Genomic DNA, 27,058 nt, shown 5'->3' with positions numbered 1-27,058 from the left:
CAATGTGTTTGAGGTTATGAAGTTAACAAATGACTGTACCAGCATACAATAAGATAAAAAATGTCCCTTTAAGAACCAGGTCTGAATATATCTAATATGATGTACTGTAAAGCACTTTTACTCTGTGGCAGGGGGTAATACAAGGACAGCCAGTTGCTGCATGTTGTGTGTAATTGATAGCAGCTGTTGCACGCTCACCCATGCACTGATATTAAATTTGAGATAGCACTTTATTTTGATATGCACTAGCACTTTTGACCAGTTTTGGTCCTGTTTTGCCCGTTATTCCTGAATGTTATTAACGGAATGGGTTTGTTTTTGTTTTTGTTTTAGTTGCCAGCGTCTCCATGGTTACGCGGCTGACTCCCGCAACGTCACTTCCGGATGCGGCTGACGCGCTCGGAGGCGCCGGGCGGAGGGGCTGGCGGCGTGACCAGCTGGAGACGCCAGGTGAATGGCTGTTTGTTGGGGGGTAAGTACTACCTTGGGGTATTTAAATGTTTGTTGTGCACTGTTAACACTTATCCTGAAGAAGGGGAACTGATCCCCGAAACGTTGATGATGATTGCTTTTTGCACTAATATATGATTGAATCACAGACTCCGAGTGCCGCCTTTTTCTTTGGTTGGATATTCCAGGGGGTGATAGCAAAGCCCTTTGTTGAGGAGGGCACCGGAGCAGGACATATCCCTCAGCGGATACCAGGAGTGTCGGGGCAGCCAGGAATGTATATATATATATATATATATATATATATATATATATATATATATATAATCTCTGTAAGGGTTGTGTCCATACATAGTAATTTTTTTTTTTGAGAAGCTGCTTTGGGGTCCAGAGCGGAGAAGGGCCCACCTTCCTTGTCACACTTACAGGTATTATATACAAGGGTGTAGCTACCATAGGTGCAGGGAGTGCAGCTGCTATAGGGCCCAGAGCTGAGAGGGGCCACCTTCCCTGTCACAGTTACATGTGTTATATACAGGGTGTAGCTTCCATAGGTGCAGGGAGTGCAGCTGCTATAGGGCCCAGAGCTGAGAGGGGCCACCTTCCCTGTCACAGTTACATGTGTTATATACAAGGGCATAGCTACAATAGGTGCAGGGAGTGCAGCTGCTATAGGGCCCAGAGCTGAGAGGGGCCACCTTACCTGTCACAGTTACATGTGTTTTTCACCACTCTGTGGTACATAGGTGCCCTTACAAACTTTTGCCTTGGGGCCTATAATATATCTAGTTATGCACCTGGACCTGCTCATTGTAATGTGGTAATAAATGAACTGGAGGGTACTATACTGTTACATAGTAGGAACTGGGGCACTGTAATGTGGCACAATATGAAGTCAAGGTACTATAGTGTGGCATAATACAAACTGGGGTTACTGTAATGTAACATAATATGACCTGGGTACTCTGTATACCTTAATGTGAATTGGGGTACTGTGTGGCATAATGTGTACTGGCAACCCTACAACGTTATATAATGTGAACTAGGGCACTCCTATGGTTTGGAAAATGAGCTAGGGTTCTCTTATGTAGCATAAAATTAACACCTGCTGCGGAGAGGTGTCTCTCTAGAAGGATTGGGAAAGGGGCCCCTTGAAAACGTTGCTATGGAAACCACAGAGTTCTGGCTTTCTTCAAATCTCTCTAAATACAGATGGAGCCACATTTATCTTGGCTTCTCTGCTGCGCCTAGGCACACCATGGTTTATTAACACAAGCCCTTCATCTATTGTTCTCAGCTGCAATACAATACAGAGAGAACAATACATCAGGGGATGAAGTCATTACAGCAGGGGATTAAGTCCAACTGCCCTGGCTCAGTTAATCCTATTAAAGGCCAAGATAAAGATGGCTCCATCTGTAAGTAACAGCTTCTTCATCAAATTTGTCAGTTACGGCGTAGATGGGAAAATTGGGAAAATGGAATGTTTCTTTTCCATGATGGAAGGTGGCAGCTTGAAAATTCTAAGTAGCTATTACTGTCCACTTTAAAAAAAAAAAAAAATGTATATGTTTCAATCCTTCCTAGGGAAGCAAATTTGTGGAGTCTAATACTGGATCAAGAAATTCAATTCTATTTTCATTACATGTATGGGTACATTTCAGGTTATATTCATTCTGATTTAGTTGTTTCATAAACTCCTCAAATTCTACAGCATTCCTTTTTCATACAATCAGGATATCATCTATGAACCTCTTAAAAATTACCACCTCCTCAAATAGCTAAAGTTTTCTTATACCATTCTCCCACACCCCCATATAATTGTTCGCCATATTATATAGAAGGCATTGATGCAACTGCCATCACTGTTATGGCTACTTACATCCAGGGATGGACTGGGGCACTAAAATAGCCCTGGCAGTCTAGTGGGCGAGAAGGGGGCCTGATCATGATTCAAGGGGGGGAGCGCCTTGTGGCACGCACCTGTGTCTCTGTTCGGCCAGGCTTTTAGGGCCATCAGGCCATCGGCACTTCTGGCATTTGACAGAAGTGCCAGATGGCCAGTCCGGCTCTGCTTACACCTATACCATACTAGGTGCAAGAGATCTGTCTAAAATAGCGATCCCCTTGGCATCATACCCGTTGCATGCACACGACACAGCGCCCATTCCCCATTTCTCATACGGGGCGGATTGTACTAAAGCAAAAATGCGGTAAGAAATGCGGTGGTTTTCGCCACCCAGGGTATCGCCATCTCTGGATGGCGATACCCTATAGAAGTCTATGGGCTTCTTATCGCCGACCGCCGCAACCCGCCGACCACGGCAGGTGCCTCCCCCCCTCCCCCCTGGCTTACCTTCCTCCAGGCTGCCCTGGACCCGGAAGGTAGTCTCCTCCTCCCCCTAGCAACGCAGCCGGAGGTCCTTCCGGCTGCAGGTGGGAGGAGGAGGCGCCGGGGGCAGCCTGCTGCTGCTACCCAGCGTCAAGGCAGTGTTGGGACCCCAGGGAAGTGACGGAGACCCCCGCAGACCACCTCACAGGTATCGCGGGGGGCCTCCGTCACCGCATTGCGATATTGATCGCATATGTTAGTACATATGCGATCAACATCGCTGCGATAAGCGGCGAGGGGCGGCGATGTATCTTAATACATCCCGCCCATGGAGAGAAACATTAGCGATCTGTCTGAATCAGCCGGAGATGTGAAAAGATTTGTATGTTCGCTAAGGAGCATGCACACTTGGCTGCAACACATTACTGCACCCAATGAGAACCCCCGGGGGCAATTCAATTAGCCCTGACAAGCCGCCACTTATCTGGGATGAAGCAAAATCCCCCATAATCAGCCCCTAGAGACCCATTTCTTTCACGAGAGAGCTTATCCTGTATACCATTTGTTTTCGCCCGAATACTTGGATAGCCAGATAATGACCGGTTTCCGGTCTTTAGGTCGACCACACTTAAGTCAACAGTCATTAGGTCAACCACTGTTGGTCAACATGTATTAGGTCAACATGGTCTTTAGGTCGACATGATCAGTAGACATGGCAAAGGTCGATCCATGAAAATGTCGACATGAGTTTTCTGTTGTTGTTTTTTTTCTTCATTTTTTGGACCACGATTGGGAATAGTAACCTGTGCCGAGCACTAATTGGGGTTCCCGTTCACTTTATGAAGAAAACGATACTTAAAAAAAACAACAACAACCGCATGTCGACCTTTTTCCATGTCGACCTTTCCTGTGTCGACCTCATGACCATGTCGACCCATTTCAGGTGTTGACCTAGTCACTGTTGACCAATAGTGGTCAACCTAATGACTGTCAACCTAGTTAGGGTCGACCCAATGAACCACACCCATAATGACCATCGGGCTAAAATCTAATATTAGCCCATTTTTTTATGGCCAAAAAATAAGCTTTGCTAATAGGATACCCACCCATAGGGAAACATGTACTAAGCAGTGCTAAAAATGGAGAAGTGAGCCAGTGGAGAAGTTACCCATGGCAACCAGTCAGCATTGACGTAACATTTCTAATTTGCATACTATACAATTGTACGGAGCAGCTGATTGGTTGCCATGGTAAATTTCTCCACTGGCTTACTTCTCCACTTTTATCACTGCTTAGTACATGCACTCCTAAATCTGTTTGACAGACACATTTATGCTAAAAGAGCACATACAGTATAATGACTGCAAGGTGATTTAATGTATCATTTCCAACAGCAATTAAATAGTTACAACTCACACACAGCTGCCACAGCAATCCTCTTTCATGGGCCGGACATTTGACCCCTGAGTTTATCTGTGATTTCATTATGTATCGTCTCGTTTGAAACCTGGAAACTATTTATAAATGTCAAACCTCAAATTAGTGGCTTCATACTTACACCCTCTCTAATGAGGCAAAACAGATAATTATAAACAGATTTTGTCTGTAGTTTGTCATACAGCAACCAGGCAGGAGGGCAATCCCATATGGCTAGAAATCTAAAGAGATACCTTATTAATATCAGGGCAGGAGTAAGGTTTGTGGGGGCCCCGGGGCACGTAATTTATGGGGGCCCCTACCAGAGGCATCACCGGGTCTGGTGACACCAGGTGCACACGCTGTCACCCCCATCGTGCGCATCTGGCCATACAGGGGTGTGGCCTAAATTAAAGGGGCATGGCCTCAGCAGGAATTCCGGTGACATCACTCTCGGGTCAGCCCAGCGTCCGCCGGAGATGCTGGGCTGCCCCCAGAGACCAATGCCTGCAGTGTTGGCTCCTCCTCTATGACAGGAGCTGGATGCTGCAGGAGAATGTCACACTGCAGCACCCGGCTCCTGCCACTGTGGAGAAGCTGGCATTTTGGTGTCACCCCCTCTGAAGGTGACACCTTGGTGCGGGCCGCACCCCCCTTCTGACGCCACTGGCCCCTAACAGTAAAATAATTTATAAGATATGCTGATGATGTTATTAAAAAGTGTAATGTGGGGGGCGTGGCCTGGACGGGCGGGGTGTAGGAGGCTTACTCCTTAGCTCCCAGGCCCATCTATCCGTTTTTACATATCCTGTGTTTCTCTAACGTCCTAAGTGGATGCTGGGGACTCCGTAAGGACCATGGGGATTAGCGGCTCCGTAGGAGACTGGGCACAACTAAAGAAAGCTTTAGGACTACCTGGTGTGCACTGGCTCCTCCCACTAAGACCCTCCTCCAGACCTCCGTTAGATTCTTGTGCCCGGCTGAGCTGGATGCACACTAGTGGCTCTCCTGAGATCCTAGAAAGAAAGTATATTTAGGTTTTTTATTTTACAGTGAGATCTGCTGGCAACAGGCTCACTGCAGCGAGGGACTAAGGGGAGAAGAAGCGAACCTACCTAACAGGTGGTAGTTTGGGCTTCTTAGGCTACTGGACACCATTAGCTCCAGAGGGATCGACCGCAGGACCCGACCTTGGTGTTCGTTCCCGGAGCCGCGCCGCCGTCCCCCTTACAGAGCCAGAAGCATGAAGAGTCCGGAAAATCGGCGGCAGAAGACTTCGGTCTTCACCAAGGTAGCGCACAGCACTGCAGCTGTGCGCCATTGCTCCTCATGTACACCTCACACTCCGGTCATTGATGGGTGCAGGGCGCTGGGGGGGGCGCCCTGAGGGCAATATATGACACCTTGGCTGGCAAATCTACATCATATATAGTCCTAGAGGCTATATAGATGTAAAATAACCCCTGCCAGTATTCCAGAAAAAGCGGGAGAAAGTCCGCCGAAAAAGGGGCGGGGCTTCTCCCTCAGCACACTGGCGCCATTTTCTCTTCACAGTGCAGCTGGAAGACAGCTCCCCAGGCTCTCCCCTGTAGTTTTCAGGCTCAAAGGGTTAAAAAGAGAGGGGGGGGCACTAAATTTAGGCGCAATATATGTATACAAGCAGCTATTTGGGGAAAATCACTCAGTTATAGTGTTAATCCCTGCATTATATAGCGCTCTGGTGTGTGCTGGCATACTCTCTCTCTGTCTCCCCAAAGGACTTTGTGGGGTCCTGTCCTCAGTCAGAGCATTCCCTGTGTGTGTGCGGTGTGTCGGTACGGCTGTGTCGACATGTTGGATGAGGAAGGTTACGTGGAGGCGGAGCAGAGGCCGATAAATGGGATGTCGCCCCCTGTGGGGCCGACACCAGAGTGGATGGATAGGTGAAAGGTATTAACCGACAGTGTCAACTCCTTACATAAAAGGCTGGATGACGTAACAGCTGTGGGACAGCCGGCTTCTCAGCCCGCGCCTGCCCAGGCGTCTCAAAGGCCATCAGGGGCTCAAAAAAACGCCCGTTACCTCAGATGGCAGACACAGATGTCGACACGGAGTCTGACTCCAGTGTCGACGAGGTTGAGACATATACACAATCCACTAGGAACATCCGTTACATGATCTCGGCAATGAAAAATGTGTTACGCATTTTCTGACATGAACCCAAGTACCACATAAAAGGGGTTTTATTTTTGGGGAGAAAAAGCAGCCAGTGTTTTGTTCCCCCATCAGATGAATGAATGAAGTGGGTAAAGAAGCGTGGTTTCCCCCGATAAGAAACTGGTAATTTCTAAAAAGTTACTGATGGCGTACCCTTTCCCGCCAGAGGATAGGTCACGTTGGGAGATATCCCTTAGGGTGGATAAGGCGCTCACACGTTTGTCAAAAGGTGGCACTGCCGTCTTAGGATACGGCCACCTTGAAGAAACTTGTGATAAAAAGCAGGAGGCAATCCTGAAGTCCGTATTTACACACTCAGGTTATATACTGAAACCTGCAATTGCCTCAGCATAAATAGTGCTGCAGCAGCGTGGTCTGATACCCTGTCAGATAATATTAATACGCTAAGACAGGGATAATATTTTGCTAACATTGAGCATATTTAAGACGTTGTCTTATATATAAAGGATGCACAGAGGGATATTTGCCGGCTGGCATCCAGAATTAATGCAATGTCCATTCTGCCAGGAGGGTATTAGAAACCCGGCAGTGGACAGGTGATGCTGCATTTAAAAGGCACATGGAGATTCTGCCTTATAAGGGTGAGGATATGTTTGGGGATGGTCTCTGGGACCTCGTATCCACAGCAACAGCTGGGAAGAAATTTTTTTACCTCAGGTTTCCTCACAAAAGCCTAAGAAAGCACCGTATTTTCAGGTACAGTCCTTTCGGCTTCAGAAAAGCAAGCGGGTCAAAGGCGCTTCCTTTCTGCACAGAGACAAGGGAAGAAGGAAAAAGCTGCACCAGTCAGCCAGTTCCCAGGATCAAATATCTTCCCTCGCTTCCTCTGAGTCCACCGCATGACGCTGGGGCTCCACAGGTGGAGACAGGTGCGGTGGGGGCGCGTCTCGGGAACTGCAGGGACCAGTGGGCTTGCCCACAGGTGGATCCCTAGGTTCTGCAAGTAGTATCACAGGGATACAGGCTGGAGTTCGAGACGACTCCCCCTCTCCGTTGCCTCACATCAGCCTTGCCTGCTGCCCTCGGAGAAAGGTAGTACTGGCGGCAATTCACAAGCTGTACTTCCAGCAGGTGAAATCAAGGTACCCCTCCTTCGACAAGGCCGGGGTTACTATTCCAAAATGTTGTGGTACCGAAACTAGACGGTTCGGTGAGACCCATTCTAAAATTGAAATCCTTGAACACTTATATACGAAGGTTCAAGTTCAAAATGGAATCGCTCAGGGCGATTATTGCAAGCCTGGAAAATTTCAGGGTATCACTGGACATCAAGGATACTTACCTGCATGTCCCTATTTACCCTCTTCACCAGGTGTACCTCAAAATTGTGGTACAGGATTGTCATTACCAATTCCAGACGTTGCCGTTGGTCTGTCCCCGGCACCGAGGGTATTTACCAAGGTAATGGCCGAAGTACTTATCCCGTACTTGGACGATCTCCTTATAAAGGCGAGGTCCAGGGAGCAGTTGTTCGTCGGAGTAGCACTATCTCGGGAAGTGCTACAACAGCACGGCTGGAGTCTGAATATTCCAAAGTCGCAGCTGGTTCCTACGACGCGTCTACTGTTCCTGGGTATGGTTCTGGACACAGAACAGGATAAAAAGGGTTTCTCCCAGAGGAGAAGTCCAAGGAGTTGGCGTCTCTAGACGGAGACCTCCTAATACAAGTACAGGTATCGGTGCTTCAATGCACGCGAGCCTTGGGAAAGATGGTAGCTTCTTACGAAGAATTTCCATTCGCCAAGTCCCATGCAAAGATCTTCCAGTGGGATCTGTTGGACAAGTGGTCCGGGTCGCATCCTCAGATGCATCGGCGGATAACCCTGTCTCCAAGGGCCAGGGTGTCGCTGTGGTGGTGACTGCAGAGTGCTCATCTTCTAGGGGGCCGCAGATTCGGCATACAGGACTGGGTCCTGGTGACCACGGATGCCAGCCTTCAAGGCTGGGGGGCAGTCACACAGGGAAGAAACTTCCAAGGCCTATGGAAAAGTCAGGAGACTTCCCTACACATAAATGTTCTGGAACTATGGGCTATTTACAATGCCCTAAGTCAGGCTAGACCCCTGCTTCAACACCGGCCGGTGCTGATCCAGTCAGACAACATCACGGCGGTCGCTCATGTAAACCGACAGGGCGGCACAAGAAGCAGGATGGCGATGGCAGAAGCCACAAGGATTCTCCGATGGACGGAAAATCATGTGTTAGCACTGTCAGCAGTGTTCATTTCCGGAGTGGACATCTGAGAAGCAGACTTTCTCAGCAGACACGACCTCCACCCGGGAAAGTGGGGACTTCATCCAGAAGTCTTCCAAATGATTGTACACCGTGGGGAAAGGCCACAGGTGGACAGGATGGCGTCCCGCCTCAACAAAAAGCTACAAAGATATTGCGCCAGGTCAAGGGACCCTCAGGCGATAGCTGTGGACGCTCTTTTAACACTGTGGGTGTACCAGTCGGTGTATGTGTTCCCTTCTCTGCCTCTCATACCCAGGGTAATGAGAATAATAAGAAGGAGAGGAGTAAGAACTATACTCATTGTTCCGGGTGGCCAAGAAGAGCTTGGTAACCAGAACTCCAAGAAATGATCTCAGAGGACCTATGGCCTCTGCCGCTCAGACAGGACCTGCTGCAGCAGGGGGCCTGTCTGTTCCAAGACGTACCGCGGCTGCGTTTGCCGGCATGGCAGTTGAACGCCGGATCCTGAAGGAAAAAGGCATTCCGGAGGAAGTTATCCCTATGCTATTTAAAGCTAGGAAAGAAGTGAACGCAAACCATTATCACCGCATATGGCGGAAATATGTTGCGTGCTGTGAGGCCAGGAAGGGCCCAAAGGAGAAATTTCAGCTAGGTCGATTTCTGCACTTCCTACAAGTCAGAGGTGACTATGGGCCTAAAATTGGGTTCCATTAAGGTCCAGATTTCGGCTCTATCGATTTTCTTCCAAAATAGAACTGGCTTCACTGCCTGAAGTTCAGACTTTTGTTAAGGGAGTGCTGCATAGTCAGCCCCCGTTTGTGCCTCCAGTGGCACCGTGGGATCTCAACGTAGTGTTGGATTTCCTGAAGTCGCATTGGGTTGAGCCACTTAAATCCGTGGAGCTATAATACCTCACGTGGAAAGTGGTCATTCTGTGGGCCTTGGCGTCGGCCAGGCGTGTATCAGAATTGGCGGCTTTGTCGTACAAAAGCCCTTATCTGTATTTTATATGGATAAGGCGGAATTGAGGACTCGTTCCCAATTCCTTCCTAAGGTGGTAGCAGTTTTTCATGTGAACCAACCTATTGTGGTGCCTGCGGCTACTTGGGACTTGGAGGATTCCAAGTTTCTGGTTTCCTAGTCAGGGCCCTGAAAAGTATATGTTTCCAGGACGGCTGGAGTCAGGAAAACTGACTCGCTATTTATCCTGTATGCACCCAACAAGCTGGGTGCTCCTGCTTCTAAGCAGACTATTGCTCGCTGGATCTGTAGCACGATTCAACTTGCACATTCTGCGGCTGGACTGCCGCACCCTAAATCTGTGAAAGCCCATTCCACGAGGAAAGTGGGCTCTTCTTGGGCGGCTGCCCGAGGGGTCTCGGCTTTACAAATTTGCCGAGCTGTTACTTGGTCGGGTTCAAACACTCTTGCAAGAGTCTACAAGTTTGATACCCTGGCTGAGGAGGACCTAGAGTTTGCTCATTCGGTGCTGCAGAGTCATCCGCACTCTCCCGCCCGTTTGGGAGCTTTGGTATAATCCCCATGGTCCTTACGGAGTCCCCAGCATCCACTTAGGACGTTAGAGAAAATAAGATTTTACTCACCGGTAAATCTATTTCTCGTAGTCCGTAGTGGATGCTGGGCGCCCATCCCAAGTGCGGATTGTCTGGAATACTTGTATATAGTTATTGCCTAACTAAAGGGTTATTGTTGAGCCATCTGTTGAGAGGCTCAGTTGTTATCATACTGTTAACTGGGTATAGTATCACGAGTTATACGGTGTGATTGGTGTGGCTGGTATGAGTCTTACCCGGGATTTAAAATCCTTCCTTATTGTGTCAGCTCTTTCGGGCACAGTATCCTAACTGAGGTCTGGAGGAGGGTCTTAGTGGGAGGAGCCAGTGCACACCAGGTAGTCCTAAAGCTTTCTTTAGTTGTGCCCAGTCTCCTGCGGAGCCGCTAATCCCCATGGTCCTTACGGAGTCCCCAGCATCCACTACGGACTACGAGAAATAGATTTACCGGTGAGTAAAATCTTATTTTCCTGCCCGGTCCTCGGCTTCGGTGACTGCTTCCTTACTTACCTCTCCAGGTTCTGGTGGTCCTTCAGCCTGCCTGCGACTGGTGGCTGCTGGTTTGTAAGAGGTTGTTTATCCTCTTCTGTGGCGTATCCGGGCGGCGGGCGCCATCTTGGATTTAGGCTATAATAGCTCCTGGCCACAGCGCTGTGTTCATGATGTCCTTCGCTGCAGTTCTTGTTTGGTAAAGCACTCGGGGTCTCTGCTGCTGGCTCCGGCGGGCTCCCTGGGCTACGGCTCATCCGTGAACGACTTATCCGGCCGCCATTTACACCTGTGGAATATCCGGAGTGGAGGAGTGGATATATATTCTCTTTCTTGGAAGGTGTGCTATGGAGTGGGGTCTCTGCTTTCCAGCATCACACGGTATAGCCTCTACGCACTGTGCCTGGTGTATATCTCCTGTGACATTCTGAGTTTTCTCAATTTTCAATTTGGATTTGCATTTTTTGGGTTTATTATGGATCAACTACTAAAAGCAATTGCTGATTCTGGAGAGAGGCTTGTGGTTCAATTGGCGAACCTGCATGCTGCATTGTCTCACTCCGGCTGTGACTTGCCACCACTACAGGCTACTTCTGCGGACACCGTGGCGAGATCTGAGGCATATGTTGTGGGACTGTCCTCCTTTAGGTTTTGGAAAGGGGAGTATTTAAGTACATTTGTCATTACTGCTGGAGGGGTCGGTAACAATTCTTCTCCTATATTTGCCGGCAACGGTGCTTTATATGACGTCTTTCCCACTTTTGCGGACTGTAGTACTCCTGCTATGGACTTGCGGTTTTCCTCGGAGCCTTGCTGGAAGACTCCTCCTAATGACATTGCCATCCTTCTTCGTGATTTTGGTTCCAGTTCATCACGTTCTCTATTTGCAAGTGGTCGAACCAGCTGCATGTCTCCGTACTCTCCTCTACTGGACGGTATTCTGGGACCTTATACTATACAATATCTTGGTTTTTCAAATTCTGCTTCTCTGTGCACTGCCGGGACTGGGGGAACTATGCTACATTTGGCTGTTTTCTGGGCCTTTGGGTGGGATGACCCTCCTTAACTGCTTATATGTATTTTTATTTTTTCTCTGTTTATAAGTTCTGTTTAGTCAGATATAATATCCGTATCTTGTGTATTTAATAGAGATGTGCACTTGAAATTTTTCGGGTTTTGTGTTTTGGTTTTGTGTTCGGTTCCGCGGCCGTGTTTTGGGTTCGACCGCGTTTTGGCAAAACCTCACCGAATTTTTTTTGTCGGATTCGGGTGTGTTTTGGATTCGGGTGTTTTTTTTAAAAAACACTAAAGAACAGCTTAAATCATAGAATTTGGGGGTCATTTTGATCCCAAAGTATTATTAATCTCAAAAACCATAATTTCCACTCATTTTCAGTCTATTCTGAATACCTCACACCTCACAATATTATTTTTAGTCCTAAAATTTGCACCTAGGTCGCTGGATGACTAAGCTAAGCGACCCTAGTGGCCGACACAAACACCGTGCCCATCTAGGAGTGGCACTGCAGTGTCACGCAGGATGGCCCTTCCAAAAAACCCTCCCCAAACAGCACATGACGCAAAGAAAAAAAGAGGCGCAATGAGGTAGCTGTGTGAGTAAGATAAGCGACCCTAGTGGCCGACACAAACACCGGGCCCATCTAGGAGTGGCACTGCAGTGTCACGCAGGATGGCCCTTCCAAAAAACACTCCCCAAACAGCACATGACGCAAAGAAAAAAAGAGGCGCAATGAGGTAGCTGTGTGAGTAAGATAAGCGACCCTAGTGGCCGACACAAACACCGGGCCCATCTAGGAGTGGCACTGCAGTGTCACGCAGGATGGCCCTTCCAAAAAACACTCCCCAAACAGCACATGACGCAAAGAAAAAAAGAGGCGCAATGAGGTAGCTGTGTGAGTAAGATAAGCGACCCTAGTGGCCGACACAAACACCGTGCCCATCTAGGAGTGGCACTGCAGTGTCACGCAGGATGGCCCTTCAAAAAAACCCTCCCCAAACAGCACATGACGCAAAGAAAAAAAGAGGCGCAATGAGGTAGCTGTGTGAGTAAGATAAGCGACCCTAGTGGCCGACACAAACACCGTGCCCATCTAGGAGTGGCACTGCAGTGTCACGCAGGATGGCCCTTCCAAAAAACATTCCACAAACAGCACATGACGCAAAGAAAAATTAAAGAAAAAAGAGGTGCAAGATGGAATTGTCCTTGGGCCCTCCCACCCACCCTTATGTTGTATAAACAGGACATGCACACTTTAACCAACCCATCATTTCAGTGACAGGGTCTGCCACACGACTGTGACTGAAATGACGGGTTGGTTTGGACCCCCACCAAAAAAGAAGCAATTAATCTCTCCTTGCACAAACTGGCTCTACAGAGGCAAGATGTCCACCTCATCATCATCCTCCGATATATCACCGTGTACATCCCCCTCCTCACAGATTATCAATTCGTCCCCACTGGAATCCACCATCTCAGCTCCCTGTGTACTTTGTGGAGGCAATTGCTGCTGGTCAATGTCTCCACGGAGGAATTGATTATAATTCATTTTAATGAACATCATCTTCTCCACATTTTCTGGATGTAACCTCGTACGCCGATTGCTGACAAGGTGAGCGGCGGCACTAAACACTCTTTCGGAGTACACACTTGTGGGAGGGCAACTTAGGTAGAATAAAGCCAGTTTGTGCAAGGGCCTCCAAATTGCCTCTTTTTCCTGCCAGTATAAGTACGGACTGTGTGACGTGCCTACTTGGATGCGGTCACTCATATAATCCTCCACCATTCTTTCAATGGTGAGAGAATCATATGCAGTGACAGTAGACGACATGTCCGTAATCGTTGTCAGGTCCTTCAGTCCGGACCAGATGTCAGCATCAGCAGTCGCTCCAGACTGCCCTGCATCACCGCCAGCGGGTGGGCTCGGAATTCTGAGCCTTTTCCTCGCACCCCCAGTTGCGGGAGAATGTGAAGGAGGAGATGTTGACAGGTCGCGTTCCGCTTGACTTGACAATTTTGTCACCAGCAGGTCTTTCAACCCCAGCAGACTTGTGTCTGCCGGAAAGAGAGATCCAAGGTAGGCTTTAAATCTAGGATCGAGCACGGTGGCCAAAATGTAGTGCTCTGATTTCAACAGATTGACCACCCGTGAATCCTTGTTAAGCAAATTAAGGGCTCCATCCACAAGTCCCACATGCCTAGCGGAATCGCTCCGTGTTAGCTCCTCCTTCAATGTCTCCAGCTTCTTCTGCAAAAGCCTGCTGAGGGGAATGACCTGACTCAGGCTGGCAGTGTCTGAACTGACTTCACGTGTGGCAAGTTCAAAGGGCATCAGAACCTTGCACAACGTTGAAATCATTCTCCACTGCGCTTGAGACAGGTGCATTCCACCTCCTATATCGTGCTCAATTGTATAGGCTTGAATGGCCTTTTGCTGCTCCTCCAACCTCTGAAGCATATAGAGGGTTGAATTCCACCTCGTTACCACTTCTTGCTTCAGATGATGGCAGGGCAGGTTCAGTAGTTTTTGGTGGTGCTCCAGTCTTCTGTACGTGGTGCCTGTACGCCGAAAGTGTCCCGCAATTCTTCTGGCCACCGACAGCATCTCTTGCACGCCCCTGTCGTTTTTAAAAAAATTCTGCACCACCAAATTCAAGGTATGTGCAAAACATGGGACGTGCTGGAATTTGCCCATATTTAATGCACACACAATATTGCTGGCGTTGTCCGATGCCACAAATCCACAGGAGAGTCCAATTGGGGTAAGCCATTCCGCGATGATCTTCCTCAGTTGCCGTAAGAGGTTTTCAGCTGTGTGCGTATTCTGGAAAGCGGTGATACAAAGCGTAGCCTGCCTAGGAAAGAGTTGGCGTTTGCGAGATGCTGCTACTGGTGCCGCCGCTGCTGTTCTTGCGGCGGGAGTCCATACATCTACCCAGTGGGCTGTCAGTCATATAGTCCTGACCCTGCCCTGCTCCACTTGTCCACATGTCCGTGGTTAAGTGGACATTGGGTACAACTGCATTTTTTAGGACACTGGTGAGTCTTTTTCTGACGTCCGTGTACATTCTCGGTATCGCCTGCCTAGAGAAGTGGAACCTAGATGGTATTTGGTAACGGGGGCACACTGCCTCAATAAATTGTCTAGTTCCCTGTGAACTAACGGCGGATACCGGACGCACGTCTAACACCAACATAGTTGTCAAGGCCTCAGTTATCCGCTTTGCAGCAGGATGACTGCTGTGATATTTCATCTTCCTCGCAAAGGACTGTTGGACAGTCAATTGCTTACTGGAAGTAGTACAAGTGGGCTTACGACTTCCCCTCTGGGATGACCATCGACTCCCAGCAGCAACAACAGCAGCGCCAGCAGCAGTAGGCGTTACACGCAAGGATGCATCGGAGGAATCCCAGGCAGGAGAGGACTCGTCAGAATTGCCAGTGACATGGCCTCAAGGACTATCGGCATTCCTGGGGAAGGAGGAAATTGACACTGAGGGAGTTGGTGGGGTGGTTTGCGTGAGCTTGGTTACAAGAGGAAGGGATTTACTGGTCAGTGGACTGCTTCCGCTGTCGCCCAAAGTTTTTGAACTTGTCACTGACTTATTATGAATGACGTATATAATGACGCAGGTGACGTATAAGGGAGGATGTTCCGAGGTGGTTAACGTCCTTACCCCTACTTATTACAGCTTGACAAAGGCAACACACGGCTTGACACCTGTTGTCCGCTTTTCTGTTGAAATACCTCCACACTGAAGAGCTGATTTTTTTGGTATTTTAACCAGGCATGTCAACGGCCATATTCCTCCCACGGACAACAGGTGTCTCCCCGGGTGCCTGACTTAAACAAACCACCTCACCATCAGAATCCTCCTGGTCAATTTCCTCCCCAGCGCCAGCAACACCCATATCCTCCTCATCCTGGTGTACTTCAACACTGACATCTTCAATCTGACTATCAGGAACTGGACTGCGGGTGCTCCTTCCAGCACTTGCAGGGGGCGTGCAAATGGTGGAAGGCGCATGCTCTTCACGTCCAGTGTTGGGAATGTCAGGCATCGCAACCGACACAATTGGACTCTCCTTGTGGATTTGGGATTTCGAAGAACGCACAGTTCTTTGCGGTGCTTTTGCCAGCTTGAGTCTTTTCAGTTTTCTAGCGAGAGGCTGAGTGCTTCCATCCTCATGTGAAGCTGAACCACTAGCCATGAACATAGGCCAGGGCCTCAGCCGTTCCTTGCCACTCCGTGTGGTAAATGGCATATTGGCAAGTTTACGCTTCTCCTCCGACAATTTTATTTTAGGTTTTGGAGTCCTTTTTTTACTGATATTTGGTGTTTTGGATTTGACATGCTCTGTACTATGACATTGGGCATCGGCCTTGGCAGACGACGTTGCTGGCATTTCATCGTCTCGGCCATGACTAGTGGCAGTAGCTTCAGCACGAGGTGGAAGTGGATCTTGATCTTTCCCTAATTTTGGAACCTCAACATTTTTGTTCTCCATATTTTAATAGGCACAACTAAAAGGCACCTCAGGTAAACAATGGAGATGGATGGATACTAGTATACTTATGGATGGACTGCCGAGTGCCGACACAGAGGTAGCTACAGCCGTGGACTACCGTACTGTGTCTGCTGCTAATATAGACTGGATGATAATGAGATGAAATCAATATATATATATGTATGTATATATAATATCACTAGTACTGCAGCCGGACAGGTAGATAATATATTTATTAGGTAATGATGACTGATGACGGACCTGCTGGACACTGTCAGCTCAGCAGCACCGCAGACTGCTATAGTAAGCTACTATACTATAGTAGTATGTACAAAGAAGAAAGAAAAAAAAACCCACGGGTAGGTGGTATACAATTATGGATGGACTGCCGAGTGCCGACACAGAGGTAGCTACAGCCGTGGACTAACGTACTGTGTCTGCTGCTAATATAGACTGGATGATTGATAATGAGATGAAATCAATATATATATATATATGTATGTATATATAATATCACTAGTACTGCAGCCGGACAGGTAGATAATATATTTATTAGGTAATGATGACTGATGACGGACCTGCTGGACACTGTCAGCTCAGCAGCACCGCAGACTGCTACAGTAAGCTACTATACTATACTAGTAGTATGTACAAAGAAGAAAGAAAAAAAAAAACCACGGGTAGGTGGTATACAATTATGGATGGACTGCCGAGTGCCGACACAGAGGTAGCTACAGCCGTGGACTAACGTACTGTGTCTGCTGCTAATATAGACTGGATGATTGATAATGAGATGAAATCAATATATATATATGTATGTATATATAATATCACTAGTACTGCAGCCGGACAGGTAGATAATATATTTATTAGGTAATGATGACTGATGACGGACCTGCTGGACACTGTCAGCTCAGCAGCACCGCAGACTGCTACAGTAAGCTACTATACTATACTAGTAGTATGTACAAAGAAGAAAGAAAAAAAAAAACCACGGGTAGGTGGTATACAATTATGGATGGACTGCCGAGTGCCGACACAGAGGTAGCTACAGCCGTGGACTACCGTACTGTGTCTGCTGCTAATATAGACTGGATGATTGATAATGAGATGAAATCAATATATATATATGTATGTATATATAATATCACTAGTACTGCAGCCGGACAGGTAGATAATATATTTATTAGGTAATGATGACTGATGACGGACCTGCTGGACACTGTCAGCTCAGCAGCACCGCAGACTGCTACAGTAAGCTACTATACTATAGTAGTATGTACAAAGAAGAAAGAAAAAAAAAAACCACGGGTAGGTGGTATACAATTATGGATGGACTGCCGAGTGCCGACACAGAGGTAGCTACAGCCGTGGACTAACGTACTGTGTCTGCTGCTAATATAGACTGGATGATTGATAATGAGATGAAATCAATATATATATATGTATGTATATATAATATCACTAGTACTGCAGCCGGACAGGTAGATAATATATTTATTAGGTAATGATGACTGATGACGGACCTGCTGGACACTGTCAGCTCAGCAGCACCGCAGACTGCTACAGTAAGCTACTATACTATAGTAGTATGTACAAAGAAGAAAGAAAAAAAAAAACCACGGGTAGGTGGTATACAATTATGGATGGACTGCCGAGTGCCGACACAGAGGTAGCTACAGCCGTGGATTAACGTACTGTGTCTGCTGCTAATATAGACTGGATGATTGATAATGAGATGAAATCAATATATATATATGTATGTATATATAATATCACTAGTACTGCAGCCGGACAGGTAGATAATATATTTATTAGGTAATGATGACTGATGACGGACCTGCTGGACACTGTCAGCTCAGCAGCACCGCAGACTGCTACAGTAAGCTACTATACTATAGTAGTATGTACAAAGAAGAAAGAAAAAAAAAAACCACGGGTAGGTGGTATACAATTATGGATGGACTGCCGAGTGCCGACACAGAGGTAGCTACAGCCATGGACCAACGTACTGTGTCTGCTGCTAATATAGACTGGATGATTGATAATGAGATGAAATCAATATATATATATATGTATGTATATATAATATCACTAGTACTGCAGCCGGACAGGTAGATAATATATTTATTAGGTAATGATGACTGATGACGGACCTGCTGGACACTGTCAGCTCAGCAGCACCGCAGACTGCTACAGTAAGCTACTATACTCTATAGTAGTATGTACAAAGAAGAAAGAAAAAAAAAAACCACGGGTAGGTGGTATACAATTATGGATGGACTGCCGAGTGCCGACACAGAGGTAGCTACAGCCGTGGACTAACGTACTGTGTCTGCTGCTAATATAGAGTCTAGACTGGATGATAAATTATTGATAATGAGATGAAATCAATATAATATCACTAGTACTGCAGCCGGACAGGTACTATATATATTTATTATGTAATGACTGATGACGGACCTGCTGGACACTGTCAGGTCAGCACAGCACCGCAGACTGCTACAGTAAGCTACTATAGTAGTATGTATAAAGAAGAATGACAAAAAAAAACCACGGGTAGGTGGTATACAATATTATTTATATATATATATATATATATATATATATATTATATACAATTATATATATATATATATATATATATTAAACTGGTGGTGATTGATTATTAAACTGGTGGTCACTTCAGGTCACGTTGCAACTTGCAACTAGTACTCCGAGGCCTAAGCAGACAATCACAAAATATATTATTATACTGGTGGTCAGTGTGGTCACAACAATGGCAGTGTGGCACTGACTCTGGCAGCAAAAGTGTGCACTGTACGTTATATGTACTCCTGAGTCCTGCTCTCAGACTCTAACTGCTCCCCACTGTCAGTGTCTCCCCCACAAGTCAGATAATACACTTACAGTCACACTATCTATTATCTAATCTAGTATAAAATATCACTTCAGCAGCAAGTAGTATAGTAGTATACAGTATAGTAGTACTCCTCCTAATAATGCTCCCCAAAATACTGTGTCTCTCTCTTCTCTAAACGGAGAGGACGCCAGCCACGTCCTCTCCCTATGACTCTCAATGCACGTGTGAAAATGGCGTCGACGCGCGGCTCCTTATATAGAATCCGAGTCTCGCGATAGAATCCGAGCCTCGCGAGAATCCGACAGCATGATGATGACGTTCGGGCGCGCTCGGGTTAGCCGAGCAAGGCGGGAAGATCCGAGCCTGCTCGGACCCGTGTAAAAAACCTGAAGTTCGGGCGGGTTCGGATTCAGAGGAACCGAACCCGCTCATCTCTAGTATTTAATATTCTGTTAATTGTCCCTTTCAATCCTGAGCTCTATACGCCATGCCCGAGGGGTTCATGGGATTGATTGCCCCCAAGTTTTCATAGTGTAGTTGGGATGGGATGTTTGGGGCTCCAGGTAGGCCATAGTTTGGGGATTCGGTTCTACAGGGTGGGGGGATTTGGGGGGTGGTATATTGCCCTCTGTCTGCTGTACTTTTACCTTAATATCCATCATGGGGGGGGGGGGGGGGGGTTGGCTAGTTAGACACATATTTTGTGACATTGATATATCTTTATAATGAGAAGCTTTGTATTCTTATGGCATTTGGCCATTAGTATATTGCCCCTACACCTCACCTTTTATTGATGTTTATTTTTTATATATGGGAGGAGGGGGGGCGGACGGACTGGCTGGTTTGATATTATCCTATCTGGATTGGGAAGGGAAGATGGGTAGTTAGGTTTTAGTTTAGGGGAAGTGGGAATTGGGGATCCAGGTATGCCTAGGTTTGGGTTAGGTTATACAGGGTGGGGGGATATTGGGGTGGTTTGTGATTGAGGGTTTTGTTTTATTATATTTGGATGCTTTGACAGCTGTCTTGTATTTTAGTGGATTATATTTTACTGCAGTGTGTATTTACTCTGATAGTGCTATCGGTACAGGTACTCTCCTCTTTCTTTATGATGCGTGGGCCCACATGGCGCCTGTGGGCCTCTATGTATTATGGTACCGGGAGATACGTTGTTATGATTATCCGTATATTCTGTAACTTCCTGTTCTATATATAATGCTGCGCACTCTATAATATGCCTCTGATACCTGCATTCAAAGTATCCATGTTGGGTTGGGTTTTTTTTTCAACTGTTTGTTTTTTGTGTGGTTTTGTAAAATACAAAAATTCAATAAAAAATTATTGAATTTAAAAATAAAAGTGTAATGTGTAAATACTCCCAGCACCACAAATGTGTTACATACACTGTAGTGTCCCCAGTTCTCATTATGCATAGCTGCTTAAATTTTTTAACTATTAACAGAAGTGGGTGGCAGGTAGTAGCACCACCCATTATTTACATTTTCTGCATATGACTTGTAAAGTGACAATCGATTGAGGTGATGTATGGGCACTATCAAGATTTGAAGATGCAATGGGAATCTGCAGATCACTGAGACAAATCTGTAATGTATGGGCAAGTCAGATGGATTGTCAAAATAATAAATCTGGGGGGAAAAAAACTCAGGATCTGTGAAACAATTGTGATTGCAAATGTATGGGCACCTTAAGGCTGCTGTCAGCTGACACGTGAGGAGGGGGGGCAGATCCAGAGCCCCCCCGCCTGGTCCCTACAGCAAGCCTGGGCCTGGGTCATTAGTAACCGCCCTCTCTGCACCTCTGCGCAGGTCAGCATTACCAGCAGATAAAGGGCTAACACCATCTGAAGATGAAACAGCAGTCCACACATATTTTAAGGGCAGAACTGATTAATAAATATACCCCTTAATATTTCATTAAATGGCTATTTTCAGTGATTTGTAGTAGAGATGAGCGGGTTCGGTGCGTTGAGATCCGAACCCCCCCGAACTTCACCTATTTTACACGGTTCCGAGGCAGCCTCGGATCTTCCCGCCTTGCTCGGTTAACCCGAACGCGGCCGAACGTCATCATCCCGCTGTCGGAATCTTGTGAGATTGGTATTCTATATAAAGAGCCGCGCGTCTCCACCATTTTCACTTGTGCATTGGAGATTGAACGGAGAGGACGTGGCTGCGTTCTCTCCCTGAAAAGCTCCGTAATCTGTGCTCAGTGTGCTGCAAATATCTGTGCTCAGTGTGCTGAAAATATCTACTTTCTCTGCCTGAAAACGCTCCATATCTGTGCCCAGTGTGCTGCAAATATCTGTGCTCAGTGTGCTGCATTCTGGGGACTGGGGACCACCAGTATAATAGTAGTACAGTACAGTAGGCCATTGCTGTATCTTGCAGCTCTGTGTCACTGCAAGTATCCATTCCATATCTGTGCTACATTTTTGTGAGCAGTATATATAGTAATACAGTGCAGCATTTTGGTGACCAACAGTATACAGTTGTACAGTAGGCCATTGCTGTATCTTTCAGCTCTGTGTCACTGCAAGTATCCATTCCATATCTGTGCTGCATTTTTGTGAGCAGTATATATAGTATTACAGTGCAGCATTTTGGTGACCAACAGTATATAGTTGTACAGTAGGCCATTGCTGTATCTTGCAGCTCTGTGTCACTGCAAGTATCCATTCCATATATGTGCTACATTTTTGTGAGCAGTATATATAGTATTACAGTGCAGCATTTTGGTGACCAACAGTATATAGTTGTACAGTAGGTCATTGCTGTATCTTGCAGCTCTGTGTCACTGCAAGTATCCATTCCATATCTGTGCTGCATTATTGTGAGCAGTATATAGTAGGACAGTGCAGCATTTTGGTGACCAGCAGTATACATATATAGTGCAGTACAGTACAGTACAGTAGGCCATTGCTGTATCTTGCAGCTCTGTGTCACTTCTAGTATCTTGATCAGTGCTCAATATCTGCTGCATTGTTGTGACCAGTATGTATACTGTATTGTGCGACGTGTGTTATACACCTGGTGATTACTGATTATTATACATCCTGTAATCTGTACTGAGCGATGTGTGAGATACACCTGGGGATTATACACCCTATATACTGTACTGTGCGACGTGGTTATACACCTGGTGATTACTGATTACTATACATCCTGTAATCTGTACTGAGCGATGTGAGAGATACACCTGGGGATCATACACCCTATATACTGTACTGTGTGACGTGTGTTATACACCTGGCGATTACTGATTATTATACATCCTGTAATCTGTACTGAGCGATGTGTGAGATACACCTGGTGATTATACACCCTATATTATTATTATTATTATTATTATCCTTTATTTATATGGCGCCGCAAGGGTTCCGCAGCGCCCAATTACAGAGTACATAAATAATCAAACAGGAAAACAGCAACTTACAGTTGATGACAGTATAGGACAAGTACAGGGTAAATAAACATAGTTACATCAGCAGATGACACTGGAATAAGTATCAGGTGGCAGAAGACTGCTGGATGTGGTACAGTTGAAGATTATTAAAGTAAGACAAAGGATAAGCACATGAGGGAAGAGGGCCCTGCTCGTGAGAACTTACAATCTAAAGGGGAGGAGTAGACAGACATGGGTGACACAGATGGGGTACATAAAGAACGTGGAACAGAGGGTTAGGATGAGATTTGGCTGGATTTGGTGAAGAAGTAATAATAATAATAATAATAATAATTTTATTTATATAGCGCTCTTTCTCCAATAGGACCCAAGGCGCTTAACAGATACATATCATAATATAGTACAGAAAATAATGAAGTACATTTTCATAAAATACAGAAGCATGAAGATACTAAAAGGGACATTATGGAAATGTTTGAGTAAACAGAAAAGTCTTGAGTCTACTTTTGAAGGATTCTATAGTTGGGGCCTCTCGCACTGTGCGGGGAAGTGAGTTCCATAGAGTCGTAGCCGCATGACTAAAAGCTCGACCCCCAGATGAATTACGGTAGATTCTAGGTACTGCTAAAAGTCCTTCAGCTACAGATCGTAGTAATCGAGTGGGGCAGTATGGGGTCAGAAGCTGTTTCAGGTACCTTGGGCCTTGGTCATGTAATGCTTTGAAACTCAGTAAGCCAATCTTGAAGATGATTCGCCATCCCTACAGGCAGCCAGTGAAGGGAGTAGAGGATGGGTGTTATGTGGCTAGAACGGGGCTGGTTGGTTAATAGCCTGGCAGCTGTGTTTTGCACCAGCTGTAAGCGCTGCAATTCTTTTGCTGGTAGACCAAGGTAGAGGGCATTACAGTAGTCTAAACGAGATGATATAAATGCATGTATGACTTTTGGCATATCATCTGAGGGAATTAAGTGCTTGATTCTGGCTATGTTCCTCAGGTGAAAGAATGAGGATTTGATTGTGGCTGATATCTGATGTTTAAGTGTCAAGCCACCATCCAGGACAACGCCAAGATTCCGCACACGATCACTGGTCTGTAATTCTGAATCCCCGAGTGTAAGTCCAGTTGGTTGGCTATGCAGCAGTCTTGTCCTTTGATGTTGCAGTCGTATCATAAGGACCTCTGTTTTATCCGGGTTCAGTCGCAGCCAACTGGCGCTCATCCACTCCAGTAGTTCAGCTAGACAGCCATTTAGGGTTGCTATTGGGTTATCAGTGCCCGGAGCAAAGGACAAGTACAGTTGTGTATCATCTGCATAGCAGTGGTAGACCAGGCCATGGCGCCTGATTATTTCACCCAATGGGATCATGTATACTGCAAAAAGCATGGGGGATAGTATAGAACCTTGTGGGACACCACATGGCAATGGCACTGGTGGTGATGAGTATAATCCAGATGATACTCTCTGTGACCTGCCTGTGAGAAATGATTTGAACCAGCTTAGGACTGTGCCATCCAGACCACAGAAATGATGTATCAGTCGCTCAATCAGAAGCCCATGGTCCACGGTATCAAATGCTGCCGAGAGATCCAGAAGGATTAATATTGAGCAGTCACCTCTGTCTTTTGCCATCAGAAGATCATTTATCACACACACCAGGGCTGTTTCAGTGCTATGTCTTCTCCTGAATCCTGATTGAAATGGATCATAAATATCATGGGTTGTCAGGCGGGTTTCTAGTTGATTTGCAACGACTTTCTCAATAACCTTTCCTAGGAAAGGAAGGTTTGATACCGGTCTGTAGTTGGTCATGCAGTCGGGATCTAAATTAGGTTTTTTAAGAAGCGGTCTAACAATTGCTTCCTTTAGGGGTCCAGGAAAAATGCCTGTCTGCAAAGAGCATTGAACAATTTTTGTAAAGACAGGACCAATTATATCCATACAACCTATTAGAAGCTTGGTTGAGGCTGGGTCCAGATCACAGGTGGTGGGACGCAAAATCCGAGCAATTTCAGCAGTGTCCTTTACATCCACTGGATCAAAGCTGGTCCATGAAGGCAGGTAGATTATATTGGCAGGCTTTGTGGTTTGGCACTCCTTTGATGGCACTGTGGAGATTCCAGCCCGGATGGTGGATATTTTATCTGCAAAGAAATTTGCAAACTCGTTGCATCTTGCCTGGGAGAGGGTCTCATCAGTCTGCAGGCATGCTGGCTTGCAAAGCATCTCCACTGTGCGGAAAAGTTGAGCTGGCCTATTGTTTGCTGCTGTGATCTCATTTGACAGGAACTGTGCTTTCTTACGAGTGATTGTCGATTGATATTCTACGTTATGCTTTGTTAGTTTTATTTTGTCATCCACTAGGTTAGTCTTCCTCCATCGTCTTTCCAGTCTACGCCCCCTTTTCTTGAGCTCACTAACACTGTTGTCGAACCATGGAGCTTGACGTTGTGGTTTACGAGGTCTTAAACGCACAGGGGCGATAATATCAATTGCAGCCATAACATCCCTATTATAATAACGGACTAGGGAACAGGGATCTTCACAGGCACCCAGTATAGCAGAGAGATCCAGATTTGCTGCAAGAGACTGGGGACCCTCAGAAGGCACAAGTCAATACTTAACATTGCAACATTTTACTGGGCTATGCAGGAGAAAATTAAAGGAAAATAAAAATAAAAAAAAGAATCAATAACTTCTACCGCTTTCAAAAAGGTCAATGGAAGCTGAAATAATGGACAACTACCTTATGGAAGCCAGATACAGTATACCAAACAGTACTTAGCAGAGTTAGGAATGAGTGCTTATGAAATACAGTAACATTTTGTCATAATATTTCAGAAACTGCATGGCTGGTCTCTTGCACTCTTTTGCTCTAATACACCACCTGCTTTAGGATTTATATTCAAAAACATTATGTCTCCATAATCCCAAAAACATCAGTCTTCTTGGAAAGTGGTTTGTTCCTTTGTAAGGGAAAGAGAACAAACGTTCTCAAACAACGGTTTCTCAATTTCTTTTTCCTCTGGGAAGGGATTGTGGATTCGCAGGAATATCTGAGCATTTCTGTAATCAGAAAGCAACGACTTTCTACAAATGTTTACGATTAATTCCAGTGATTTTGTCATTTTCTTCCAGTGATTTGGACCAATAAATACCATTGATTAGAACGAATAATTCCTGTGATTTTGTCATTTTCTTCCAAATACCATTGATTAGAACGAATAATTACTGTGATATTGAGGTGTTTGTGTCGCTTAGCTTAGCCGTCCGGCGACCACAGTGCACCTCTTTTTCTGTTTTCTTTGCATCATGTGCTGTTTGGGGACTATTTTTTTTATGTGCCATCCTGTTTGACACTGCAGTGCCACTCCTAGATGGGCCAGGTGTTTGTGCCGGCCACTTGGGTCGCTTAGCTTAGCCATCCAGCAACCTTGGTGCACCTCTTTTTTTTCTTTGCATCATGTGCTGTTTGGGGACTATTTTTTTAAGTGCCATCCTGTCTGACACTGCAGTGCCACTCCTAGATGGGCCAGGTGTTTGTGTCGGCCACTTGGGTCGCTTAGCTTAGCCATCCAGCGACCTTGGTGCACCTCTTTTTTTCTTTACATCATGTGCTGTTTGGGGACTATTTTTTTAAGTGCCATCCTGTCTGACACTGCAGTGCCACTCCTAGATGGGCCAGGTGTTTGTGCCGGCCACTTGGGTCGCTTAGCTTAGTCATCCAGCGACCTCGGTGCAAATTTTAGGACTAAAAGTAATATTGTGAGGTGTGAGGTATTCAGAATAGACTGGAAATGAGTGGAAATTATGGTTATTGAGGTTAATAATACTATGGGATCAAAATTACCCCCAAATTCTATGATTTAAGCTGTTTTTTGAGGAGTTTTTGAAAAAAAAACCCACCCTAATCCAAAACACACCCGAATCCGACAAAAAATTTTCAGGGAGGTTTTGTCAAAACGCGTCCGAATCCAAAACACGGCCGCGGAACCGAATCCAAAACCAAAACACAAAACCCGAAAAATTTCCGGTGCACATCACTAGTTTTTAGTAATTCAGTGAACGTCGCCTATGCCTAATCAGCCAATCAGAGGAAGCGCTGACACTTGTTTTGAGTATTGTAGTTTGTACTGTAGCTGTGATATTGCATTGCTACTTTTTACCACTGTTACTTGTGTAATGTACTGGCCTGCCCTTGACTATATCTTGGATTCATTACTCTTGTGTGTATTTTGGATTTGTAGCAAGTATTTAATATTTTTTCTCTTGCCGATGAATCAATGTACAATTTGCTGAATTTATTTTTTTAGGGTAGTAAAAATTTCATCCACGATGCCATAAAAAAAAATTATGTTTTCAACCCTAGCTTTTTGTTCCCCCTCGCTATTGTGCTGATGTATTAAAACACTTTAGCAGTTATGTTTTAACAATTGCTATGTGTCGCTCAACACTTTGCACAGCTTCAGACCTTATTTTTTCTTTGATTTTTTTTTTTAAAGGATCTTTGTTACCGCAAACACAAATAGGTTATGAGAACTTCAACATGACAAAAGCGCCATCTGCTGTTAT

General features: G+C 45.9%; 1 protein-coding gene across 1 annotated transcript in view; it reads left to right on the top strand.

The window, feature by feature from the left end:
• Positions 1–338: 338 nt before the first annotated feature.
• The window catches only part of LOC134944527 (uncharacterized), a 143,931-nt gene continuing 117,211 nt past the window's right edge, over positions 339–27,058 (top strand). The window contains exon 1 of the mRNA XM_063933153.1: positions 339–472. Coding sequence (XP_063789223.1) covers positions 385–472 — 88 coding nt within the window. The 5' untranslated portion in view covers positions 339–384. The remainder of the gene's footprint in view (positions 473–27,058) is intronic.

This window comes from Pseudophryne corroboree, chromosome 7 (assembly GCF_028390025.1).
Source record: "Pseudophryne corroboree isolate aPseCor3 chromosome 7, aPseCor3.hap2, whole genome shotgun sequence".
Classification (NCBI taxonomy): domain Eukaryota; kingdom Metazoa; phylum Chordata; class Amphibia; order Anura; family Myobatrachidae; genus Pseudophryne; species Pseudophryne corroboree.
This window is presented reverse-complemented; position numbering and strand designations above follow the sequence as displayed.